At 34.3% G+C, this 21984-nt stretch overlaps 1 protein-coding gene across 2 annotated transcripts in view; it reads right to left on the bottom strand.

Annotated features, from left to right (window-relative positions):
- Window positions 1–1802: 1802 nt before the first annotated feature.
- RIPK2 (receptor interacting serine/threonine kinase 2) overlaps window positions 1803–21984 on the bottom strand; it is a 29934-nt gene continuing 9752 nt past the window's right edge. Inside the window, exons 4-11 of one of the 2 annotated variants that reach the window (XM_004766972.3) lie at window positions 17929–18086; window positions 17030–17079; window positions 16034–16195; window positions 10685–10770; window positions 5932–6015; window positions 4971–5064; window positions 3193–3348; window positions 1803–2619 (exon numbers count right to left, since the gene is read on the bottom strand). In XM_004766972.3, coding sequence (XP_004767029.1) covers window positions 2282–2619; window positions 3193–3348; window positions 4971–5064; window positions 5932–6015; window positions 10685–10770; window positions 16034–16195; window positions 17030–17079; window positions 17929–18086 — 1128 coding nt within the window. In that variant the 3' untranslated portion in view covers window positions 1803–2281. The remainder of the gene's footprint in view (window positions 2620–3192; window positions 3349–4970; window positions 5065–5931; window positions 6016–10684; window positions 10771–16033; window positions 16196–17029; window positions 17080–17928; window positions 18087–21984) is intronic. The other variant, XM_045063142.1, reaches the window with a different exon arrangement.

Raw genomic sequence — 21984 nt, forward strand, 5'->3', positions numbered from 1 at the left:
AAAACATGTTCATAATTGTTTTGGAAACTCAAGTAAGTACAAAAGAAAGAAAAGTTAAATTTCCTAATCAAACCTCAATTCTGAACTATACATCCTGAAGACAAATGTAGCAAATGGACATAAGGAAAACAGTGTGAACCTAGAGGGAAATTATTTTATGCATAATTCTATTGCATTTTTTAACACAAAGAGTCTCAAACTTTAGCATATATAATGGCCTGGATGGTTTGTTAAAACAGATTTCTGAACCTTACTCCCTTTGATTCAGGTTTGCGATAGGGGCCATGAATCTGCATTTCTCACAAGCTCCAGGTGATGCTAATGCAGCTGCTCTCTGGCCTACACTTATGGGTAAGATTCTATGTATTTCATTCTTTTGGATCCTACTGTAAATTAAACCACTGTGTTAATTTCCTTTTCAGATTGTCCACTGCTGGTATACAGAAACATGACTGTTTTTTTTGTGTTTATTTTGAACCCTGTAAATTCCTATGAATTAAACTTTGTTGAATTAAAAAAAAAAAAAAAAAAACCAACACTGCAAAGAACGCCATTTTCAGATTATCCAGTACTATCTAGTTAAAAAAACCCCAATAACTATAGGTTATTAGGTTTCTTCCTTGAGTGACAATCTTAATGTCATCCTTCTACTACTTCTATGATTGCTGTCACACTCATGTACTACCTATATTACAATTTAGTATTTCTGATTGTCTTTTTATTTGAATATTATAAAATAAAACATTATAAATATAAGATTAGTGCCACTTGTCATATGTAGGCTATTTTCAAATAAAATGCAATTTAAAAAACAAAAAAATTCTTGCTAAATATTGTTTCTGAAGTTCTGAAGCCTATTCTTTTTCTTAATAAGAGGGATTAAAAGATGACAGCACAACTGTGACATTCTCCTTTACTTAATTAGAAGGTTCAAGGAAGAACTGAAAAGAACTTCCTGAGTATTTGACTTAAATGTTACTTAGTGCTGTGTCTATGTACTACCTAAAAACAAACCCAACTTCTCAACTTATTTCCCAAATTAAATCTTTATTCTAACACTTTAAAAATAAGAGATATAATAGATAACTCATATATTTAATTGGTTTCCATTTTTCCCTACTAATTTCCATTATTTCTCAGAGACATGGTAATGAGGTTCCAAAGGTTACTGTCAAGCTCCAAGTGAAGATTAAAATACTTATTTTATAATTTTAATAAAATATTTAATTGCTCCAATCTCCTTTTTTCATACTATGCATCTGGTGCTTCTTGAAAGTTTGTTTAGAATTTATCCTGCATCACACTTACTGCTGACATTACTAATAAACATTTTCAGAAGAGGAATTATGCCTTGTAAGTTTTCATTTAGTGACAAGCTGTTAAGCAAAAAATAACTCATGCTATTTTGCTTTGGCTAAACTTGGTGAACAAATTAAAAAAATTAAAAAAGCAGCCTTGATATTATGCGGCAATTAAAAAGAGTGAGTTAGATTTATACATGATCTGGAAGGCTGCACATGATGTAATACTGTGTGCAAAAATTAGGTTGTAGTATGATGTATTATAATAATATTAATGAAAGACCTTCTCCCACATGAGTGTATACATATGAGTAGGAAGAAGGATATAGAAAGATAAACATTGTGCTGTTAACTTTTGGTTACTGTGGTTGCTAGTTGAGGTAAGAAATGAGGTAGAAACATATATTGAAAGATAATTTTTTCTTCATATACTTTGCATCATTTTACTCTCAAAACATTTTTTTTAAAGAAGAATTCAGTGAATAAGATTTAAAAATGTAATCTGGATAATAAAGTTTAATGAACAACCTTTTGGAGAGGATCTGAACTAGCAGTATAGGTTAGAAATGCTGTACTAGCTCTAATTTAAATATAAAGGCTACATTCCAAAAGCCCAACTGCATCTTAGGCAAGTAATAAATAACTCATAAGAAAGTGAATATGAAAATGGCTTCCATGAGAAATGCATGACACCTTAAGTCATTGTTATATACAAGAATATAATTATTACAACAGTTAAAAAATAATATCAATTAACCAGAGATAAACAATTGAACTCTTGTAGCAAAATGCAGACTTTCCAATATATTAATTAAAAAAAATACTATAATGTCATGGAAGAAGAGTAATATTTACCTGAAGAAGAAACTTCATTAAAACTTCTAATACTCATGTAGATTTTATAAAAACAATATGATAAAGGCAACAGAAATAAAAAATACCCTTTAATAGAATGATTTTTCTTCTTGAAAAAGAGTCACTTATGAGCTTTTATTTTGAAATAAATATAAAGATTGTGATCGAGAAACCACAAGTATTTCCGGGTAAGGTTGAAGACCCATTTGCTTGTTATCTTTCAACTTTTGTACTATAACTTTGGCAAATTCTTCTCCTTGGATGTCAGTGGTGTCCAGTAACTGTCTGACTTTTGAAGTCCTTGTAGGTTTGGTACTAATGAGTTCATAGTCCTCCTTCATGAGCAAGTCCCTGGACAGAAGAGCGTCTAGTGACTGGTTAAGGCAGGCTTCTGTCATTTGGCTCACAATGTCTTCCCTTTTACTCTGGATCCACTGTTGGGCTATGCCAGGCTGTAATCGCTCTGCAGAAGAGCAAGGCATGACAAATCAGTTGAGGACAGATATATAGCTATGAGTAAAATTGGATGAACAAAGAAATAATAAGGAATAAAACCCTTAATTTTCTATGATTGTGCAATATGGAATGCAAGTATTTTGGAGATGCTGTTAATATTCAGGAAACATTCAGATATTTGGGTTATCTCTTCTTTTCCCTTCAGTTTCCTTCCCAGAAAAATCCCTTTTATATGCAATAAATCCACAGGGGCAAAACCCAATCTATGTTATAAATATATATTTTTTAATATAAAGGATACTTGCATAATTTTTAAATAAACATAACTTCACCTTTAGTAAAATATTAAGTCATACCTCCTTTTAACATTCCCTCCCTAGATAGATGTTGATGGAATACCATGTGGACCTTTTATCGCATGTCAGCCCTCAACTCTCCTAGGACTGGAAGTGCTTTCCTTCTTAAGAAGGTATATATTTATCATGTTGAAGAAATAAAAACAAAACTTATTGCATGGCAAATCTACTGAACATATAGTTGCAAGATAAACAGCATCATTTACAAAGTATTAAGTATTTACCTGAATTTCCCTCAGCTGAGAGTGGAGTTATCACTGCTGAAGAGCCTGGGGTGGTCTTGTGATCACAAAATGTCCTCTTCTGAACTGCAGAAATGTTACTATTGCAACTGTGATTTACTGGATAGTGACACAGTGTAGAAAAGTCTTGTGTTTTTCCTATAAAACACAGTATCTTCATTAGGGGTAGAACAGTCCTTAGCTATTCCTATTAGCTAAAATATCAATATCTGGATCACACAGAGGACAGTATTGTCTTTAAATTTTCATTGTTATTAAAGCTGGTTCATAAATCTAATTCCACAATATATTTTAGAATAAAAATGCATTACAATGAACGTTTTTACCATACTTCTGTCTGTGCTTGTCTGTTTTATGTATATTATAAATTGTGAAATTTTACTTCTTCACATAATCCTGTATTTCTTCTGTGTCTTCTTCCTCCTTCTGTACTTTAAATGTGTCTTCTAAATCTATTTATGATGTGTCTTTCTACACTCTTCATTGGTAATCCTATTCAATCTCAGGGCCTCAACTGTCACCTCTCTTCCCACATCTATGTAATTAAACTTCCTGTCTTCATTGAGCTTAGTCTTACATTTTCAACAGTCCACTAGACATCAACCTCATATGTGCTGCTAAGCACCTCAAATTTGAAAAAAAAAAATTAAAAATGCAATTATTCACCTAACTCTAAAACCTATTTCAACTATTTCTGTTAACAGCGCCAATGTTCTCCCAGTCACCAAGCTTGACAATTTGTTTAGCTCCTTTTCTCCCTCTTTCTTCCTCCAGGTAGAATGCTATACATTCCTTCAGCGTGTCCTCCATTACATCTCTCTCATCATTTCTCCCTTCTTGTACTCAGGATCAGGTCTCATAGCCTCTCATGTATATTATAGGAACAGACTAAGAGTCTACTCATTGGTTTTCCCACCTCCATTCTCCTTTTCCTTCCAAAATAGTCTACATATTCTAGCCAGGATGAATCTTCCTAAAGCAAAAAATTTTTATCATGTCACACCCTTGCTCAAATAATTTGCAACAGTTGCTCCCTACACAAGTGAGCAGCCCGAATAGCTCAGCCAAGTGTTAGAATTTGTGATGGTATTGACCTTTTATCTTCTCTCATTCATCCTCTTTACCAGCTAAACCCAACTACTCACTGTTCTCTGTGTTTTCTTGCTTCTGTGCCTCTATGTTGTTCCTTTTGCCTGGAATGCCCATCTTTATAACTATAGGTCCAACCTTCAGTCAGAAACAATTTCTTCATGATGACAACATGGTGTAGTGGAGTGACATGAAAATATTTATCAAAAGACCTGGCTTCGAGTCTTGGGTTTGACAGCTACTAACTATGTGATCCAGGAAGTCTTGATCTTAAAAATCTGTAAAATGAGGAATATCTCCCTCACAAGGTTGTTGTGAAATGCTTTGTAAAAAATGTTACTTTTCCAAGTGTATTACCATAGCTCTACATCCATCTCTTCTACAATATATCACTTCTATCTTATACTATGGATACTTAGAAACATTTCTCTTCTCTTAGATATTTTTTTAAATATCTTTTCACAGAGTCTAACACAATGCCTTCAATATTTTAATGTATTTGTGGAACACCCCACTACTATTTTCACAAGTTAAGATTCTAACACTTTTAAAAAATGAATTATGGCTGCAGATCAAAGACATGTTCCAAACAAACCATGACTGCTTATCCATAATACAATCTTCAAAAAGGGGAAAACTTGCAAGCAATACTGACTGAAAAATTTACATACTAGATAAAAAATCATTTTCTTGAGGAGCTGTCAGGGACTTTGAGGCTATAGCAGAATCACTACTTTCATGGAGCTGAGAGGATCCACATGATTCCTAAAGTAAATAGAAGATAAATGATTTAGGTTAACAGAAAATCATTCACAAAGTTATATAGCCTTAATTTCTAAATAGCTCTTTTTTTTTCCTCTGTATTTTTTAAAAAATATTTTATTTATTTATTTGACAGAGATCACAAGTAGGCAGAGAGGCAGGCGAGGGGGGGCGGGAATCAGGCTCCTTGCTGAGCAGAGGGCCTGATGTGGGGCTCGATCCCGGGACCCTGAGATCATGACTTGAGCTGAGACAGAGGCTTTAACCCACTGAGCCACCCAGGCACCCCAATTTCTAAATGGTTCTTGATTTTGGTTTACTATAAAAAAGAATAAAAATGGTTACAACTTATACCTTACAAAATTAAAGAAACATATATAACATAGCAAGTCTTATATATTCTTAGAAGAAATTATTAGTTTAAATATGAAAGAATGCTACTAAAGAAATCTTTCTTTTTAGATAGCCATGGAAATGGCATTTTCCTTTCATTAATCATTATTCAGAGGAAGGACAAAGCAGTACTATAACTAGTTCTCATTTGGGTAAGAAGACATACATATAATGGTAAAAATGTAATCAGTGATTTGCCTAAGAACCACACTGGAACACCACTCATTATATGAAATATTGACAGGTACTAAAGTTAATGACAAACAAAAGAGCACGGACTATGTATGATTCAATGAGATGAACAGTGGTGTGAAAATTAGAGGAGTGTTGGATTTTGAAATGCAGATTGCTATTGGCCACCTAATAAAACCTAAAATCTCCTGGGGCTTTAGCTTCCATATGTAAAGGAAGGAATTAAGACTAAATTATTTTTTATTTTCTTCTCACATTTTGAGTTTGTCAACATAATGTTTTTACCTCCTGTGGTCCATGAGTTATAGGTGTGTTCAGAGATGAGTCCATTTTCTTCATGTCACATAAGTGAATAGTGCTCAAAGTACTCTGTAATTGGAATTAATACATTTAAGTCCTTTAGTTGGAGGTGATTAGGAAATTATGTGAGTAAAAACAACCTGCTTAACATACTTTACATGTTTATATAAAATCAATGAAAAGAAAAGTTAAATCATTTGAGAATATAATATATAACCTAAAGGTAGAAACAGTATACAACAGGGGTAATAACTTTAGAGAAATCAACTTTGAATCCTGCCTCCTCTTAATTGGTTACCTTGAACAAATTTATCTTTAAAGATGGACTAATACTGGGATGCCTGGTGGCTCAGCTGGTTAAGCATCTGCCTTCGGCACAGGTTACAATCCCAGAGTTCTGGGATCGAGCCCTTCGTTGAGCTCCCTGCCCAGCTGGCAGTCTATTCCTCTTTCTTCCTCTGGCACCCCCCGCCCCCAGCTCCTGTTCTCTCTCTTGCTCTCAAATAAATAAATAAAGTCTTAAAAAAAAAAAAAAGATGGACATGCAGGACTGTTTTAGGGATTAAGTGAGATAATGAATATACTGTGTCTGGTACAAACTAAGTACTTAATAAATTTCAATTTGTGTAAGTATATGTGTCTATCCTAATTTTTAAGTATTTACTATATTTTGGGCACTGTGCTGGTAAGTACAGGTATTATTTCATTTTATAGATAAGAAACTGAGAGCTAAAATAAAGGATACAGAGTGCCCTTATGGAATGATGGGGATCATAGCCAATCAGGTCTGGTTTAGAATCCCAGGATACCTAACTATTGGATTTTAGGCATGACTTACTCTCAGTTTACTAATTTGTAAACTGGAGATAAGAATACCTATTTTTCAGGATCACTGTAAGGAGAATTATAAACAAAAAAGTCCTAAGATCACTTAGTAAGCATTCAATAAATGCTAGCTATTAAAGCAGATAATTTATTTATATGCTATACCTCTATTAAAATCATTTAGTGATATACTCCCATCTCTATAAACCAGTCAGATTAAGTTGCCATCACTAGTGAGTGATTTAAAAAACAAACCTGTCAGTATGCTTTTTGTCTCCAAACCAACATGTCATTCAGTTTACAGAACTTTAGAAATTGGTAGGTGCTACACCCAGCCCTCCATTATTCATACTTATGACTGTCTGCTCCATTACATGGGTAAGGAATTTTAGAAGAAAAAAACCATTATTCATCTGTATATATAATCCACCTAGCACAGTACTTTGCACAAAGCTGTCCAATAAGCATTTGTTAAATACATTTTTATGTGAACCTTTAGAATTATTCTTCAGATCTGTCTGTTAGATACAGTTTTTCTGTGCTTTTAAATTTATTGAAACATTTCTGATAATGTGATATCCTTGAATAAGTAACATCGTTTTTATAACTGAAGTTATGATAACTGAAATTATTTATGAGCTAGTAAATCAGCTCCTAGAAAGAAGATTAAGGAAAAACTTTTGCTTCAGGTTTTACTTTTTAAGATACAGGAAACGCTATCTGTGAGAACATGAATTATGGGACCTGGTTCAAAGAACTGAAAAAAATGTAGGAACCTCAAACAAAACAAGTCACCCTAACTGGTGATCTGTTTTCAGAAATTCCTTCTTTCTTCCCTCCCTCCCTCTATCCCCCCTCCCTTTCTTTTTTTAAAAGCTTTTATCTATTTATTTGACAGAGAGCAGGAGCAGGGGTGAGGGGCAGTAAGAGTAAAGGGAGGAGAAGCAGGCTCCCTACTAGGCAGAGGGCCTGAGGCCATCTCCATCTCAGGACCCTGGGATCATAATCTGAGCTGAAGATGACACTTAACTGAAGGCACTTCGGTTAACTGGCTGAGCCACCCAGGAGCCCTGGGTTTTTGGAAATTTCTATCCCCCTCCTTTTTTTTTTTTTTTAAGATTTTATTTATTTATTTGAAAGAGAGAGAGAAAGAGAGAGAACCTGGAGCAGACTCTGCAGTGAGTGCAGAGCCCAATGTGGGGCTTGATCTCATGACCCTGAGATCATGACCTGAGCCAAAATTAAGAGTTAGGTGCCCCCAGAGCCTTCTTGATGAAAAATCTTATTATATTTGTATTCTACTCCTGGCCCTGCCATTAGCTAGCTGTGTAGAGTGTTATGTAACTTTCCTATACCTCAGCTGTCTTATTTATAAATAGAGATGATATTCTTCCCTACCAGTTTCACAGAATTGATAAGGAATTTTTTTAATAGAAAAAAGATTAAAATTCTGAGTAAAAACAATACAGCTACTTAAGAACAACAAAGAAAGTAAATTTTTTTTTTAGTAATTTAGCAATGCTATTATTAAATGGTATTCAGGAATTTGAAAATATGTACTTTAAACTATTTTATTTAAAAAGCACTGGGTGTTATACGCAATCAATAAATCATGGAACTCTACATCGAAAACTAATGATGTACTGTATGGTGACTAACATAACATAATAAAATAAAATTAAAAAAATAAAATTCTACCACAAAAAAAAGATAAAAGAAGCAGCCTAAATTTCTCCTAAAAAAACAAGTTTTATTTATTTATTTATTAAAAGATTTTGTTTATTTGATAAAGAGAGAGATCACAAGTAGGCAGAGAGGCAGGCAGAGAGAGAGGAGGAAGCAGGCTCCCCGCTGAGCAGAGAGCCCAATGCGGGGCTCGATCCCAGGACCCTGGGATCACGACCCGAGCTGAAGGCAGAGGCTTTAACTCACTGAGCCACCCAGGCGCCCCCCAAATTAACAATTTTACATATAGATCCTAGTTTGTTGCTATGATGTGGATAGTTCAAGAAGGTATTATGTTAAGCAAAATAAGTCAATTAGAGAAAGACAATTATCATATGATTTTACTGATAGGGGGAATTTGAGAAACAAGGCAGAAGACCATAGCGGAAGAGAGATAAAAATAAAACAAAATGAAACCAGGGAGGGAGATAAACTATAAGAGACTCTTAGTTACAGGAAACCAACTGAGGGTTGCTGGAAGGGAGAGGGGTGAGGGAATGGGGTAACTGGATGATGGACATCAAGGAAGACATGTGATATAATGAACACTGGGTATTATATAAGACTGATAAATCATAGACCTGCCCCTCTGAAACCAATAATAAATTATATGTTAATTAATTGAATTAAAATTTAAAAAAACTGGGGCAGCTGGGTGACTCAGTCCTTAAGCATCTGCCTTCAGCTCAGGTCATGATCCCAGGGTCCTGGGATCCAGACCCACGTCAGGCTCCCGGCTCAGTGGGAAGCCTGCTTCTCTCTCTGCCACTCCTCCTGCTTGTGTTCCCTCTCTCACTGTCTCTCTCTGTCAAATAAATAAATAAAAATAAAATCTTTTAAAAGAATAAAAAAAATATAGATCCTAGTGTTAAAAGTTTTTTGGGGACAAAAAAAAAAAAAAAAGGAACTGGAATGGTTCTCTTCCATTTATAACCAAGAAAACAAATTCTTCTATCCACCTTTGTCTTGGCAGAAGAAGAGATAGTTGTTAAGGAGAGAAGAGAGAACTGAAAGGTAAAGCAAAACAAAAACAAAAACAAAAACAACCATATCTATATGTATACATATATATATGTGTGTGTGTGTGTGTGTGTATATATATTTATAACCGAAGTTTGTAGCTACTAAGAATTGGAGAGATTGATGTTCTAGGAAAGACTACCTACTCAGAAGCAGGGAGGGCAGTGAAAAGTTATCAAAAGAATTAAAACACTTCTCTAGTTCTTAAAAAATAGGCACTAATACTGACACCATCAATTTTTAGTTTGGTTATGTGTGGTTGTTTCTTCATGCATTTCCCTTTTAAATTATGGTCATGTCAAAAGATCTATTACACTGCAAGATGCAATCAAAGCCATTTAATGATATATAAATTGTAGACTATGCTTGTTCACAACTTAAGACTTTGGTTAATCAGTGGTTATTTTTATTATTATATCTCAGATGTAATTTAATGAAACTCAGCAAGTGTTCAACTATGCTTACTTTGTCCCTAAGGGATAGTAGTTGCTTTTTAAACAAATTTTTGATAATATTAAGAAAAACCTTGCAGTAATAGGTCCCTTCAATTGTTCTAATCTACAAAAGCCAGAACGAGTAAATAAGACAATTGCTCTAAGTAATTCACATAAACTGTTAACTTTGATTTAATTGTAACATAGAGAGTTTTTGAGTGGGAAAATGAAACAAGATAAAATAAAGCATTAGAACTATACATCTTGGCCTCAATTGTTAATACAATTTGACAGCTTAACTTGGTAATAAATCTTAAAAAACCCCAAGAACACTGAATATAAAGAAGTGTAAGAACCCAGACTTCTATTACTCTGTATATATGAAAACTTTAGGTTAAGAAATATAGGTTAAAAAACCCTAGTGATTTAGGGCATTCATCGTACATAACGGGCATTCATTACACATTTTAAACTTATATTTAACATACGGCAGTTCTGGAAATGCCTCTGAAATCTAGAAGTGGCCATTGGAATGAAATGGAAAAGCTCTTTGGTGACAGAGAAAATAGTATTCATAGACTATGTTAAATTCTATCACTCTGTATGTGTGAAAAATATTTAGATAAATATATAAAAATATTTAGATAAAAACTAAATTAAACTATGCCGAAAATCTCCATGAATAAAAACGATTGTTTTAAATTCAATTTCTACTATTTCAGTTAGCAATTTACCTTTGTTTTCTTTAGTTGAATAACAGCTTCAAGAAAAGCTATCTCTTCAAATGTCCTCAGAACTGGTTCAAGTTCTATTAAACATTCTAAATAAGAAAAAAATAGTTCTTTGAGTTTGGATCCCTCTAATCATTAAATTGCAAAATATAAGTGCTAATAGTTCCCTGATAAGGCCCTTGGTCAATTTCCCCCCAAACTGATAACATTCAACCCTCTTAGGAGCCTTTATTATATGAATAAAAATTGAAATATACATCATGGAATATACTTGAGAGTCTAAAAATAAACCCTTATAGTTATGGTCAATTACTTTTTGAAAGAAGTTGCTGAGGCAATTTAATAGGAAAAGGATCATCTTTTCAACAAATTGTGCCAGGACAGCTAGGTATCCAATAAAAAAAGACAAACTTAGACTCTTACCTAACACCATACATTAACTTGAAATGGATCATCAATGCAATGTAAATATAGGAGAAAATATTCATGGCCTTGGGTTAGGCAAAGAATTTTTAGATATGACATGAAAAACAGGATCCACAAAGAAGTTTGAAAATGCACTTCAAAAAAACTGAAAACTCTTACACTTCAAAAAGCTGCTACCAAGAAAAATGAAAAGACAAGCCCCAGACTGTGAGGACACTTTTCATATCATGTATCTGCTAAAGGACTTGTATCTACAATATATAAAGAATAATTAGACAACCAAATTTAAGAATGGGAATGTAATATGATGTAGCCATTTTGGAAAACATTTGAGAGTTTCTCAAAAATGAAAGATAAGGGTGCCTGGGTGGCTTAGTGGGTTAAGCCTCTGCCTTCAGCTCAGGTCATGATCTCAGGGTCCTGGGATCGAGCCCTGCATAGGGCTCTCTGCTCAGCAGGGAGCCTGCTTCCCCCCTCTCGCTGCCTGCCTCTCTGCCTACTTGTGATCTCTCTCTCTCTCTGTCAAGTAAATAAATAAAATCTTAAAAAAAAATAGGTATAATTAAAAAAAAAGATAAATTTAGCATACAACGCAGCAATTCAACTCATTGGTAGCAATCTGAGAGAAATGAAAACATGTTCACACAAAGACTTGCATATGAATAGCCAGAGCAGCATTATTCATAATAGTCAACAAATAGAAATAATAATAATTACTACTACAACTACTATAATAATCTATGAACTTACTGCTGAAAGGAGAGGTCAGGGTTCCGTATATAAAAATGAGCATGATTAACATATATAAAGCTATGGTCTGGACTGGATTATCTAGGGGGTGAATAAAGATAGGATACAGAGAGTAAAAGGTCCATGTTAGAGCTCTAATGCACTCCAACAGTTCAAAATTGAGTAGAGGAAGAGAAAGAGATTGAGGAAGAGAGAATACTAAATCGTGTAGCCTCTTGTATCTTGAAGCCACCAGAAAGAAAATTTCAAGGAAGGAATCATTAGTCATGTCTAATCTTTTGAGAAGCCAAGTAAGATAAGGAGGCCCATTCTTTATGGTCCCAAAGTAAAGATGAAATTCCATTTCAGTCCCCAAGAAGGAGAGTATAGGAATATTGTCATCCTTGGTAATCCCAACAATGTAGCTTTAGTGGAGATATGAGAACAGAAAACTGATAAAAGTCTGTTAAAACCTGAATTCGAGGGAAAGCAGCAGAGACCAGAAGTATGGACAATTCCTATAGGGTGTTTAGATTTGAATGGGAGCTTAAAAATGAGGTGGAACCTGAAGTCAACATATGAAGTCATGTCTCTCCCCACTGCCCCATATAAAGATAGGGAATAATAATGAAATACATCTGTATGATAGCTGAATAATCCAGTAGACAGGCTGAGACTGGTACTATAAGAGTAGAGGAATACAAAGGAACAGAAGCTGGAGAGGGTTTGGGAATGGGATTCAGAGCACAAGTAGTATGTTTACATTTATGTAAATATATGGACACTTTTTTCCCCTGTAAATGAGATAAGGCAGGAAAGATGGTTACAAGTACAACTAAGATTATAGATCTGGTGGTGGATCTATGAGATAGCAGTACTCTCTCACGTTTTCTATTTTCTTAATGTAGTGTGAAAACAGTGATCAGCTCAAAGGAAAGATTAAGCGTAAGGTGCAGCAGGTTTAAGAAGGGAGGGTAAGTTATTACCCCTGTCTTCTTTTCCTAAGCTTAGAATCTATCAAAGCCACTAATAATGATAAATAATGATCAAAGTACCAACATTTATTACTGATAATGATAATGTTAATTTACCATTAGATCTGTAGCCAATTGGCTTGGAAAGAGTTCACAGCTTTACTCAGCCACAGGCCTCATCTACTTCCACATGGGGGAGCAGAAAATATGCATCCTTTTAGACAGGCTGATTTCTAAAAGAAGGAAAAAACTGAGAAGGGGGACCAGATAAGCATGCTCAGTTTTTCTCCAAAATTAACAAATGAGGTAGGTCCGAGGAAGAGGGCTGAAGGGCACATAGAAGCTGGAAATGTTCTTCCTATACTTTCCTTCTTGGGGACTGAAATGGAATTTCATCTTTACTTTGGGACCATAAAGAATGGGCCTTAGGTATCTCCTACAATAGTACAAGATGATCACTGACACAAGGAAGCAATTCTCAAACTTTTAGGTCTCAGGATTTTCTGAAATTACTGACTATCCCAAATAGCTTTGGTATGTGTGTGTCATATCTACTGACACTTACTATATTACAAATTAAAACTGAGAAAAATTTAAAACATCAGAATACATGAGAACACATTCCATTATTTGTTGAAGCGATGAAACCATTATACCTCATTTAGTCTTTGGAAAAATCCACTACAGACTCATGAGAGAATGAGAATTTAAAAAAATAATCTTACTATTTATTATTTTGAAGAGTTTTTGATTTTGTGAATTCTTCTGAAGTCACAGGGATCAACCACCCCAGAGGTCCTTAAACCATACCTTCAGAACAGCTGATATATAAAAATGGAATAGTAGGCATTTGAGAAGCATAACAGAATTGCTAAGTAGTGTTTAGTGTCCAGTTCTGGCCATTATTTATTTATTTACTTATTTTAAAGTTTTTATTTATTTGATAAAGAGAACATGCAGGAGTATGGGGAGGGCCAGAGGGAGAAGCAGACTCGCCACTGATCTGGGAGTCTGTGTGCACCAGGTTTGATCCCAGGACTCTGGATCATGACCTGAGCCAAAGGCAGATACTTAATGCTTAACCCACTGAGCCACCTAGGCACCATGGCCATTAGTTTAAAGAGAAACCAATAAATAACTCCCACTTCTGGTCAAGATGTAGCAACAGGGTTTGATTTGCCACTCTGCCTAAAACAACCAAAAAAGTCAGACAAAATACATGAAACAGTGGTCTTCGAAATACAAGATACCAGGCAACAAAGGACAATGATCACTGAGAGATGGGAAACAAATCAGGTGAGCCCTATGACTGCCCACACTTACTGTGTTGAGAGTTTCTAGCTGCAGCTTAAGAGGGAAGTGAGGTGGAGCCTCACTTCTCAAGTGAGTGGAAACTTAACTGAAGAGATGGGGCTGGGAGTCCGGGTAGACCAAGGCAGACAGAGTTCATAGGGCAGTATCAGAGAGGGGAGTCGCATACAGACAGAGAGCTCTGTGATCTGCAGAAGGCTTCTTTAAAGTATTTAGCGGTCAAGGCAGTGTAAAGTCAGAAAGCCAAAAGTCAAAGTCTTAATCAAAACCACAGTGAGATACCACCTCACACCAGTCAGAATGGCTAAAATTAACCAGTAAAGAAATGACAGGTGTTGGCGAGGATGTAGAGAAAGGGGAACCCTCCTCATTGTTGGTGAGAATGTAAGCTGGTGCAGCCACTCTGGAAAACACTATAGAGACTCCTCAAAAAGTTGAAAATGGAGTTACCCTACAACCCAGCAATTATACTGCTGGGTATTCACCCTAAAGATACAAATGTAATTATCCGAAGGGTCTTGTGCACCTGAATGGTTATAGCAGCAATGTCCACAATAGCCAAACTAAGGAAAGAACCTAGATGTCCATCAACAGATGAATGGATAAAGAAAATGTGGTATATATATACAATGGAATACTATGCAGCCATCAAAACCCCCGAAATCTTGCAATGATGTGGATGGAACTAGAGGGTATTATGCTAAGTGAAATAAGTCAATTAGAGAAAGACAATTATCATATGATCTCACTGATATGAGCAATTTGAGAAACATGACAGAAGATCATAGGGGAAGGAAGGGAAAAATGAAACAAGACAAAAAAGGGAGACAAACCCTAAGAGATTCTTAATCTCAGGAAACAAACTGAGGGTTGCTGGAGGGGAGGGGTGTGGGAGGGATAGGGTGGCTGGGGGATGGAATTGGGGAGGGTATGTGCTATGGTGAGCGCTGTGAATTGTGTAGGACTGATGAATCACAGGCCTGTACCCCTGAAACAAATAATATATTAAATGTCAATTAAAAAGAGAAAAGAAAAAAAAACAATAGGAAAAAACCTGGAAGTCTGTAGAAAAGTAAGTATGGCCCAATAATATGATCTTCGGGAAGCTAGAATTTTTAGAGAATGGAAAAGAAATGAATATTTGGAAGTGGCACTAGGTACAAAGGAGATAGATAACCTCCCACATGGCTCTGAGAAAGAAAAAATGTGAATCCATTATAAGCACCTTTTGATTTTTTAAATATAGAACTAATGAGGATTGGACACAAATTTTGAATAAAATGTACATTTCATTGCTTTTTTAGTTAGAAAGATAATTCCCCAGTTTTTGGCTTATCTTTTCATTTTTTTCTTCATAGAATCTTTTGAAGTGCAAAAATTTTCAGTTTTTTCAAAGCTCAATTGCCATGTTTTTCATGGATCTTGTTTTTGATTAAAACAAGGTCTTAAAAACTTTCTCCTGTGTTTACATTTAGATGATGATCTGTTCTACCTCTGAAATAGATCTTAATTCTATCTAATTTTTCTATCTCAGATTAACACCTTAATTAGTAAACATTTGCTAGAGTCTCCTGGTGGTCTCTTTGCTTCCACTCCTATCCTTCTCCAGTCAATTTTCCACACAGCAACAAGAGTGATTTCTCCAAAACAAATTAGATGTCATTTCCATAGAAATACACTTTAATGATGTTCCACTATACTTGGAATAAAATTCTAACCTTTTTATGATAGCCAACAGCCCCTCCTTATCTCTCCAATCTCATCTCATAAAATAAAAACAGGAACTTAATTAAAAAAAAAAAAACCTTAAGCTTGCCATCTAACTTGTGTAATTTTTCAAGGACTATTTTATTCACAGTATATTCACTTTTTTGTGTCATTCTAAAGGTCCAGACTAAAACTGTACACTCACTTAAGAAAGATGGTCTTTCATCTGGATTTTGTGCCCATCCACTTTCTATTAGAGAGATCATAAGTGTTCGATGAGGTATATCAAGTGGCAAACTTTCTTCATTAGTGTTAGGTCGATGTCCTTGTGATACACTATACATGATCTGCAAAGGATTGGTGACTTCTGTCAAAACAAATATATTTCATTCATTAGAAATAATTACGATGTAATACATTACTTAAATACATTCTAAAGTCAACCAAATGAAAATGAGGGAAACTTAAAATCTTAGGAATAATGCATTACCCACCCTCCTTTTTGTTAAAGACATATATATACACATACATAACCCAGCAGACTTGTATGCCTCCTGTGGTGGAGTTTATAGCCTCACCTCACCTCATTAATTTTAAGCTTGGTCATGTATCTGATTTGGCCAGTGAAACATGAATAGAGCACAGCTCAGCAGAACTGAGTGGAACCCAGCACAGCCAAGAATGGCCACTCACATCTAATGTGAATGAGAAACACATGTTTATTTTGTAAGCTACTGAGCTTCTGAGGTTATTACACAGCAAGCTGACTTATATAATCCTCAAAATAAAGAAATAGACAGTGTTATCAGAGAACTTAAAAATTATTCTTCATTGTTTGTTATAGAAGAAACATTAAATTTTCAAATAAAGAGTTTTATAGCTGGAATGAATCTAAGAAAAATTTAAAATTTTCATTTTGCAAATAAAAAAGAAATGAAGACTCAAGAGATTTAGTGGCTTGATCACAGTGCTAATTACTGTCAGAACAAGAATTAGAATCTATATTTTTCTAACCCTTATTCTAGTACAGTTTCCAATATACAGTGGATTCAGAATTGATAAATTGTTATGTTTTTATAGTGTGTTTTCCACAAAATGCACAGTAGGCATTTTTAAAACAAGATGGGCTTTATTTAGGTAGTTCTGAATATGGCCTACCAACATGGCATCATCTAGAATAAGGAAGTGAAAGTAAATTTACCTTCAAAAGGCTGTTTTCTGGATAAGACTTCCCACATGATCACTGCAAAGCTGTTTAAGATAAAAATATACATACAGGACAGTATAAACTAACTATACATAATAAACTAAACGAGCACTGATTTTAAAAGCTGACTGTGGAGATATCATTTTTGCAAGTAATAAGGCAGCAAAATGCTATATAAAGAATCACCATAGACAAAGTGATGAATGTATATATACAATTTTGTTCTGAAAGGGAACTAATTCAATTTGAAAAATTAGCAAATTACTGTAATAAAAATCTGAAGTTATAGGCAAGGATAACTTGTTGTGGATGATTCTTAATGACCTCTAATTCCATGATTCTATGATTCATACAAAACAAAGAGCAATAAAAACAATGGTCTCATGTAGCCCCTATTCTGTTAACTTTTTTTTTGGTCTAAGTATTGTTTCATTTGGTATTGTTAAATGTTAACCACACTATTTTCCTTCCTCCTCCATCAATGTCACATAAGATAAAAACCTGTGACAGGACAGTAAGATATGCTTCAAATTTTTACAAGGATGTAGGAGTGGCTTAAAGCAAGGCATCTTTAATTTGAAAAATATTAACCAATGTGGTCTCTATTTTACCACACTTATGAGAGAAGACTAAAAATTATACATTAAAATGTAGCTTTGGGGCACCTGGGTGGCTTAGTCAGTTAAGCATCTGCTTGCAGCTCAGGTCATGATCCCAGGGTCCTGGATGGAGCCCCACATAAGCTCTGCTTATCCTTCTCCCTCTGCCTCTCCTCCCACTTGTGCTCTATCTCAAATAAATAAAATTTAAAAGAAAATAAAATGAAGCTTCAAAATTCTAATTAATCTTGTTTTTAGGCAAGGTTAACTCTGAGCAAAAGTAACACATAATACCTATAGATATCATGCTTGATGCTGGCTCTTGATTTTTGTCCAGGTTCATAGTTCTCAGGTGGCATATAGATAATTGTCCCTCCTTCTGGTGAAGATTTACTAGTCCGTGATTGTGAGAGGGACATCATACGCCATTTTGATAAACCAAAATCTGCAATCTGTAAGGGAAAAGAGTAAATAATTGAATTTTAAATTTTTTTCTTAAAAAAACCAAACCAAACCAAACCAAGAGCTGTCTTTGTTTATATTCATTATATTTAGGTATGAGACCAGAGGAAATGTTCTATATAAATATTTAATTTCTACATATTCTATCAGTTTCTTAATACATTAAACTCTAGAGTACTGAACCCAATAACTCTTGAAGCAACACATACTGACTTGAAGTTCAGCATAATGTCACAAATTTTAAAATGGAGACCGAGTTTTGAAAAATTAAACCGGAGTATTTTTTGTCTTAAATTCTGAATGAGCATATATGTCAAACATTACTTTTTAAGCTAAGTAGTTTTACAGCATGTGCTTTCAAAATTCTCCTACACCCTACAGAAGTACGAAACTACTGATATCCAATATGATTGCAATTGGGCATTGCTTGTAATTTCAGGTTTATATGTTCTTATTTACAATGCCCTAAAAATAGCAACCTTAAATTCTGAAGCAAGTAAAATTCCAATATAGTATAGGTCTTTATTATATGATTTATGCCTACCACTAAAAGAATCATATCTATTGTTTATTTAGCATATAAAGCATATTTAAGTCCATGATAAGAAATGCCTAAGAATTATTGGTGACATTCTATAGTTTTGATATATTGCTTACAGTTTTGCTTCACTTGTAAATTTTGTGTAGATGTTACACAACATCTTATAACTCCCTATTTAAAAGGTTCCTTATTTTTAAAAAAATGGAAGACAACATATAAGAACAGAAATAGTATTTAATGGACAAAAGGGTGTAGTAAATCTTTAAATAAAAAGATTTAATTTAAATTACTTTGATCTTCACACTGCATAAGTTAGAGTCAACAGAGGGAAATGAACTCTATTTAGCACACCATTTGTGTTTCAATTATTTAACTCATATTTTTACTAGTTTTAATAGGAGAAAATTTGTTTAGTGTTTAGATGAATTTGATATTAAAAAATATTACTCTAAGGGAGGGGACAGACTATATACGTTTTTCCATACATTATTAAAATAAAAGGGTAAGTCTAAGAAAAAAATAGAAAAGACCAAGAGAAAACATGGTGCCAATACATGAAAAGCTAAGCTGGATTCTCAAAGGCAATATACCACATGGCTAAGAACACAGGTTGTAGAGCCTAAAGTTGTATTTTATTTATATTCCAATTCTACCACTTAATTAACTGTGTGTGAACTTGAGGAAGTTTTAAATTTTTCTGTGTCTCTGTGTGATCACCCACCTGCAAACTGGGGATAATAACACTGTCTTTATTGCAGGGTTGCAGTGAGAAAATTAAATGACTGATTCTAAGCAAAACATTCAGAACATTATCACATAAGTGATCTATATGTGTTAATATTATTAATGTTTTGTATACAAGTTGCTCTTATTCAATACTATCTGTTCTTCCCACCTACCCTCTAAAACCAAAAACCAGAACTCCAACTGCACATTTACTAGAATAGTAAGCATTATTATGATAAGTAGAGTTTATTTTTATGCCACAAGTGAAAAATGCTAAAAAAAAAAAAAAAAAAAATTGAGATGTGGTCTCACCTTATACCTGAACCATAATTTGCAAATTCCTGGGCCAAATGTTGGTTTAAATACAGTATTGTAGAAAATGTGCTCCTGAGCTTATTTCCTTATGTGCTCCTTCACCAACAACTCCATCTTTATTTTCAAACCTGACCTAAAAACCTTCATCAGAAATCTATGAGCTGATTTTGTTTGGTTTTCACATGGTACTTTATTTCTCCCCTATCTTCTTCTTTTTCTTTTTTTTGAAGATTTTATTTATCTGACAAAGATCACAAGTAGGCAGAGAGGCAGGCAAAGAGAGAGGGGGAAGCAGGCTCTCCGCTGAGCAGAGAGCCAGATGTGGGGCTTGATACCAGGACCCAGGGGATCATGGCCTGAGCTGAAGGCAGAGGCTTTAACCCACTGAGCCACCCAGGTACCCCTATTTCTCCCCTTTCTCTGTTATAAATAATACCATTATAAAAGGCATGACTTATTAAATCTGGATCTTCAACAGAAGGATAAAAGTGGATAAAGTGAGGGAAGGAAAAAGAATTCCATGATTTCTTGAAGGTCTTGATAAATTTATCATTCAGCCATGAAGACAGAGAATAAGAATTTTTCCCATTCTACACAAAATCTTAACATGCATTTTGAAGCTAAGGGTTTTCTTTTTAACTAAAAATATGATTTTATAAAATCAGAGGAAATTAAAACACACTACTCATAAAAATCATCCATGATCCTCTCACTCTATTAGAATAGCTATTATCATTTACATATACTATCCTTATCTACAAACCTATAAAGTTATCACAGAAGAAGTTATGAAGAATAAACCTGAAGTATTCTGGTTCCCACACTGGCCTGAGAATAGCAGAGAAAGTGAATATGGCACATATAAATATTTTCATTCCAAAAAAGCCTATCACTAGTTCATTGGTATCTAAGGTGCACTAAAGGACACTTAATAGATAACCAAACTGAATGTATTCTTTTTAAAGTAGAAAAATCTCAGTTGACCTTAATCAGAGTAAATATTTTTCTTTCAGATAATATACTTCTGCATACTATGCTTCAGCATTCCAGTGAGAAAACTTATTTCAGAAAATGGTAGCAAGATATAAACTTCCATTTAATTTTGTTAAGTATTTTTATTTATTTTTATTTTTTTTAAAGATTTTATTTATTTATTTGACAGACAGAGATCACACGTAGGCAGAGAGGCAGGTAGAGAGAGGGGGAAGCAGGCTCCTCGCTGAGCAGGGAGCCCGATGTGGGGCTCGATCCCAGGATCCCAGGATCATGACCTGAGCCTAAGGCAGAGGCTTTAACCCAGGAGCCCCACGTTAAGTATTTTTAAAGATATTTTGCACTTCATTTAAAGGCCTTTCCAAGAAGATAGGTAGATTAAATAACCATTACTTTTTCATGGTTGGTGATAAACTTTGACTTTAAAGGGACATTTATAAATTATAGTAAAAAGTAGAGACACATAGGATGCATGTAAAAGAATGTTGCTAATTTATAAGAATAGTATTAGAAAGGTCACAGCTTTGTATATATGAAAATTAATAAAAATTACAAAAACTAAACAAAGTCAAACTATTCTAAATTCTGTTCATATCAAAGACCAAGGATACCTTGTTGGTCAGTGAAAAGAAGAAAGTAGGAATCATTACCTATTACTTTGCCTCTGTTTACTCTGTTAACTATAGTTTCCAGACTGAGATGAAGAAAGTCAAGTCCAAGGACACTGAAAGGCTTAAAAAGTGCAAATCTCAGGTTATTTTATATATATTTCAGGTTATTGAGAATGCTTGGAAATACCTCCATGGTGCTATTAGTGTTCTTTGTGGGACAGAATGGAGGGGCACTATAGGATATGAGAAGAGTAAATGCCATTTTGACTTTCAAAAAGGAAAAAAAATGTTGATTTTGCATATCTACTTATTGGTAAACACTATTGGTAGACACTTTAATCCCTGCTTAAAAGATTTGGAAAATTTAATATAAGGGATGCCAGCAAGAATTCATGAAAAACAAATAATACCAGACCAGTGGTCAATTTCAGGTCTCATGTGCTATATCTCAAGAGCTTGGCACAATGTCATGGCTGCTCCATAAATATTTACTGACTAAAATTATGACCAATTTTATCTCCTTTTTTGACAGTAATAATACTGTCAAAAATTAAATATTAAAACAGTTTGCATGTTATAAAACACTTTGTTATTTTATAATAACATGCTTGACTATAACATTATCAGGCCTATCTGGTATATATAGAAGATATGGAATTCACTCATTTGTTTATTCAACAAATACTTGGTTAATGCTTCAGT

Source organism: Mustela putorius, unplaced genomic scaffold (genome assembly GCF_011764305.1).
Source record: "Mustela putorius furo isolate JIRA1106 unplaced genomic scaffold, ASM1176430v1.1 tig00003846_pilon_pilon_pilon, whole genome shotgun sequence".
In the NCBI taxonomy this organism is placed as follows: domain Eukaryota; kingdom Metazoa; phylum Chordata; class Mammalia; order Carnivora; family Mustelidae; genus Mustela; species Mustela putorius.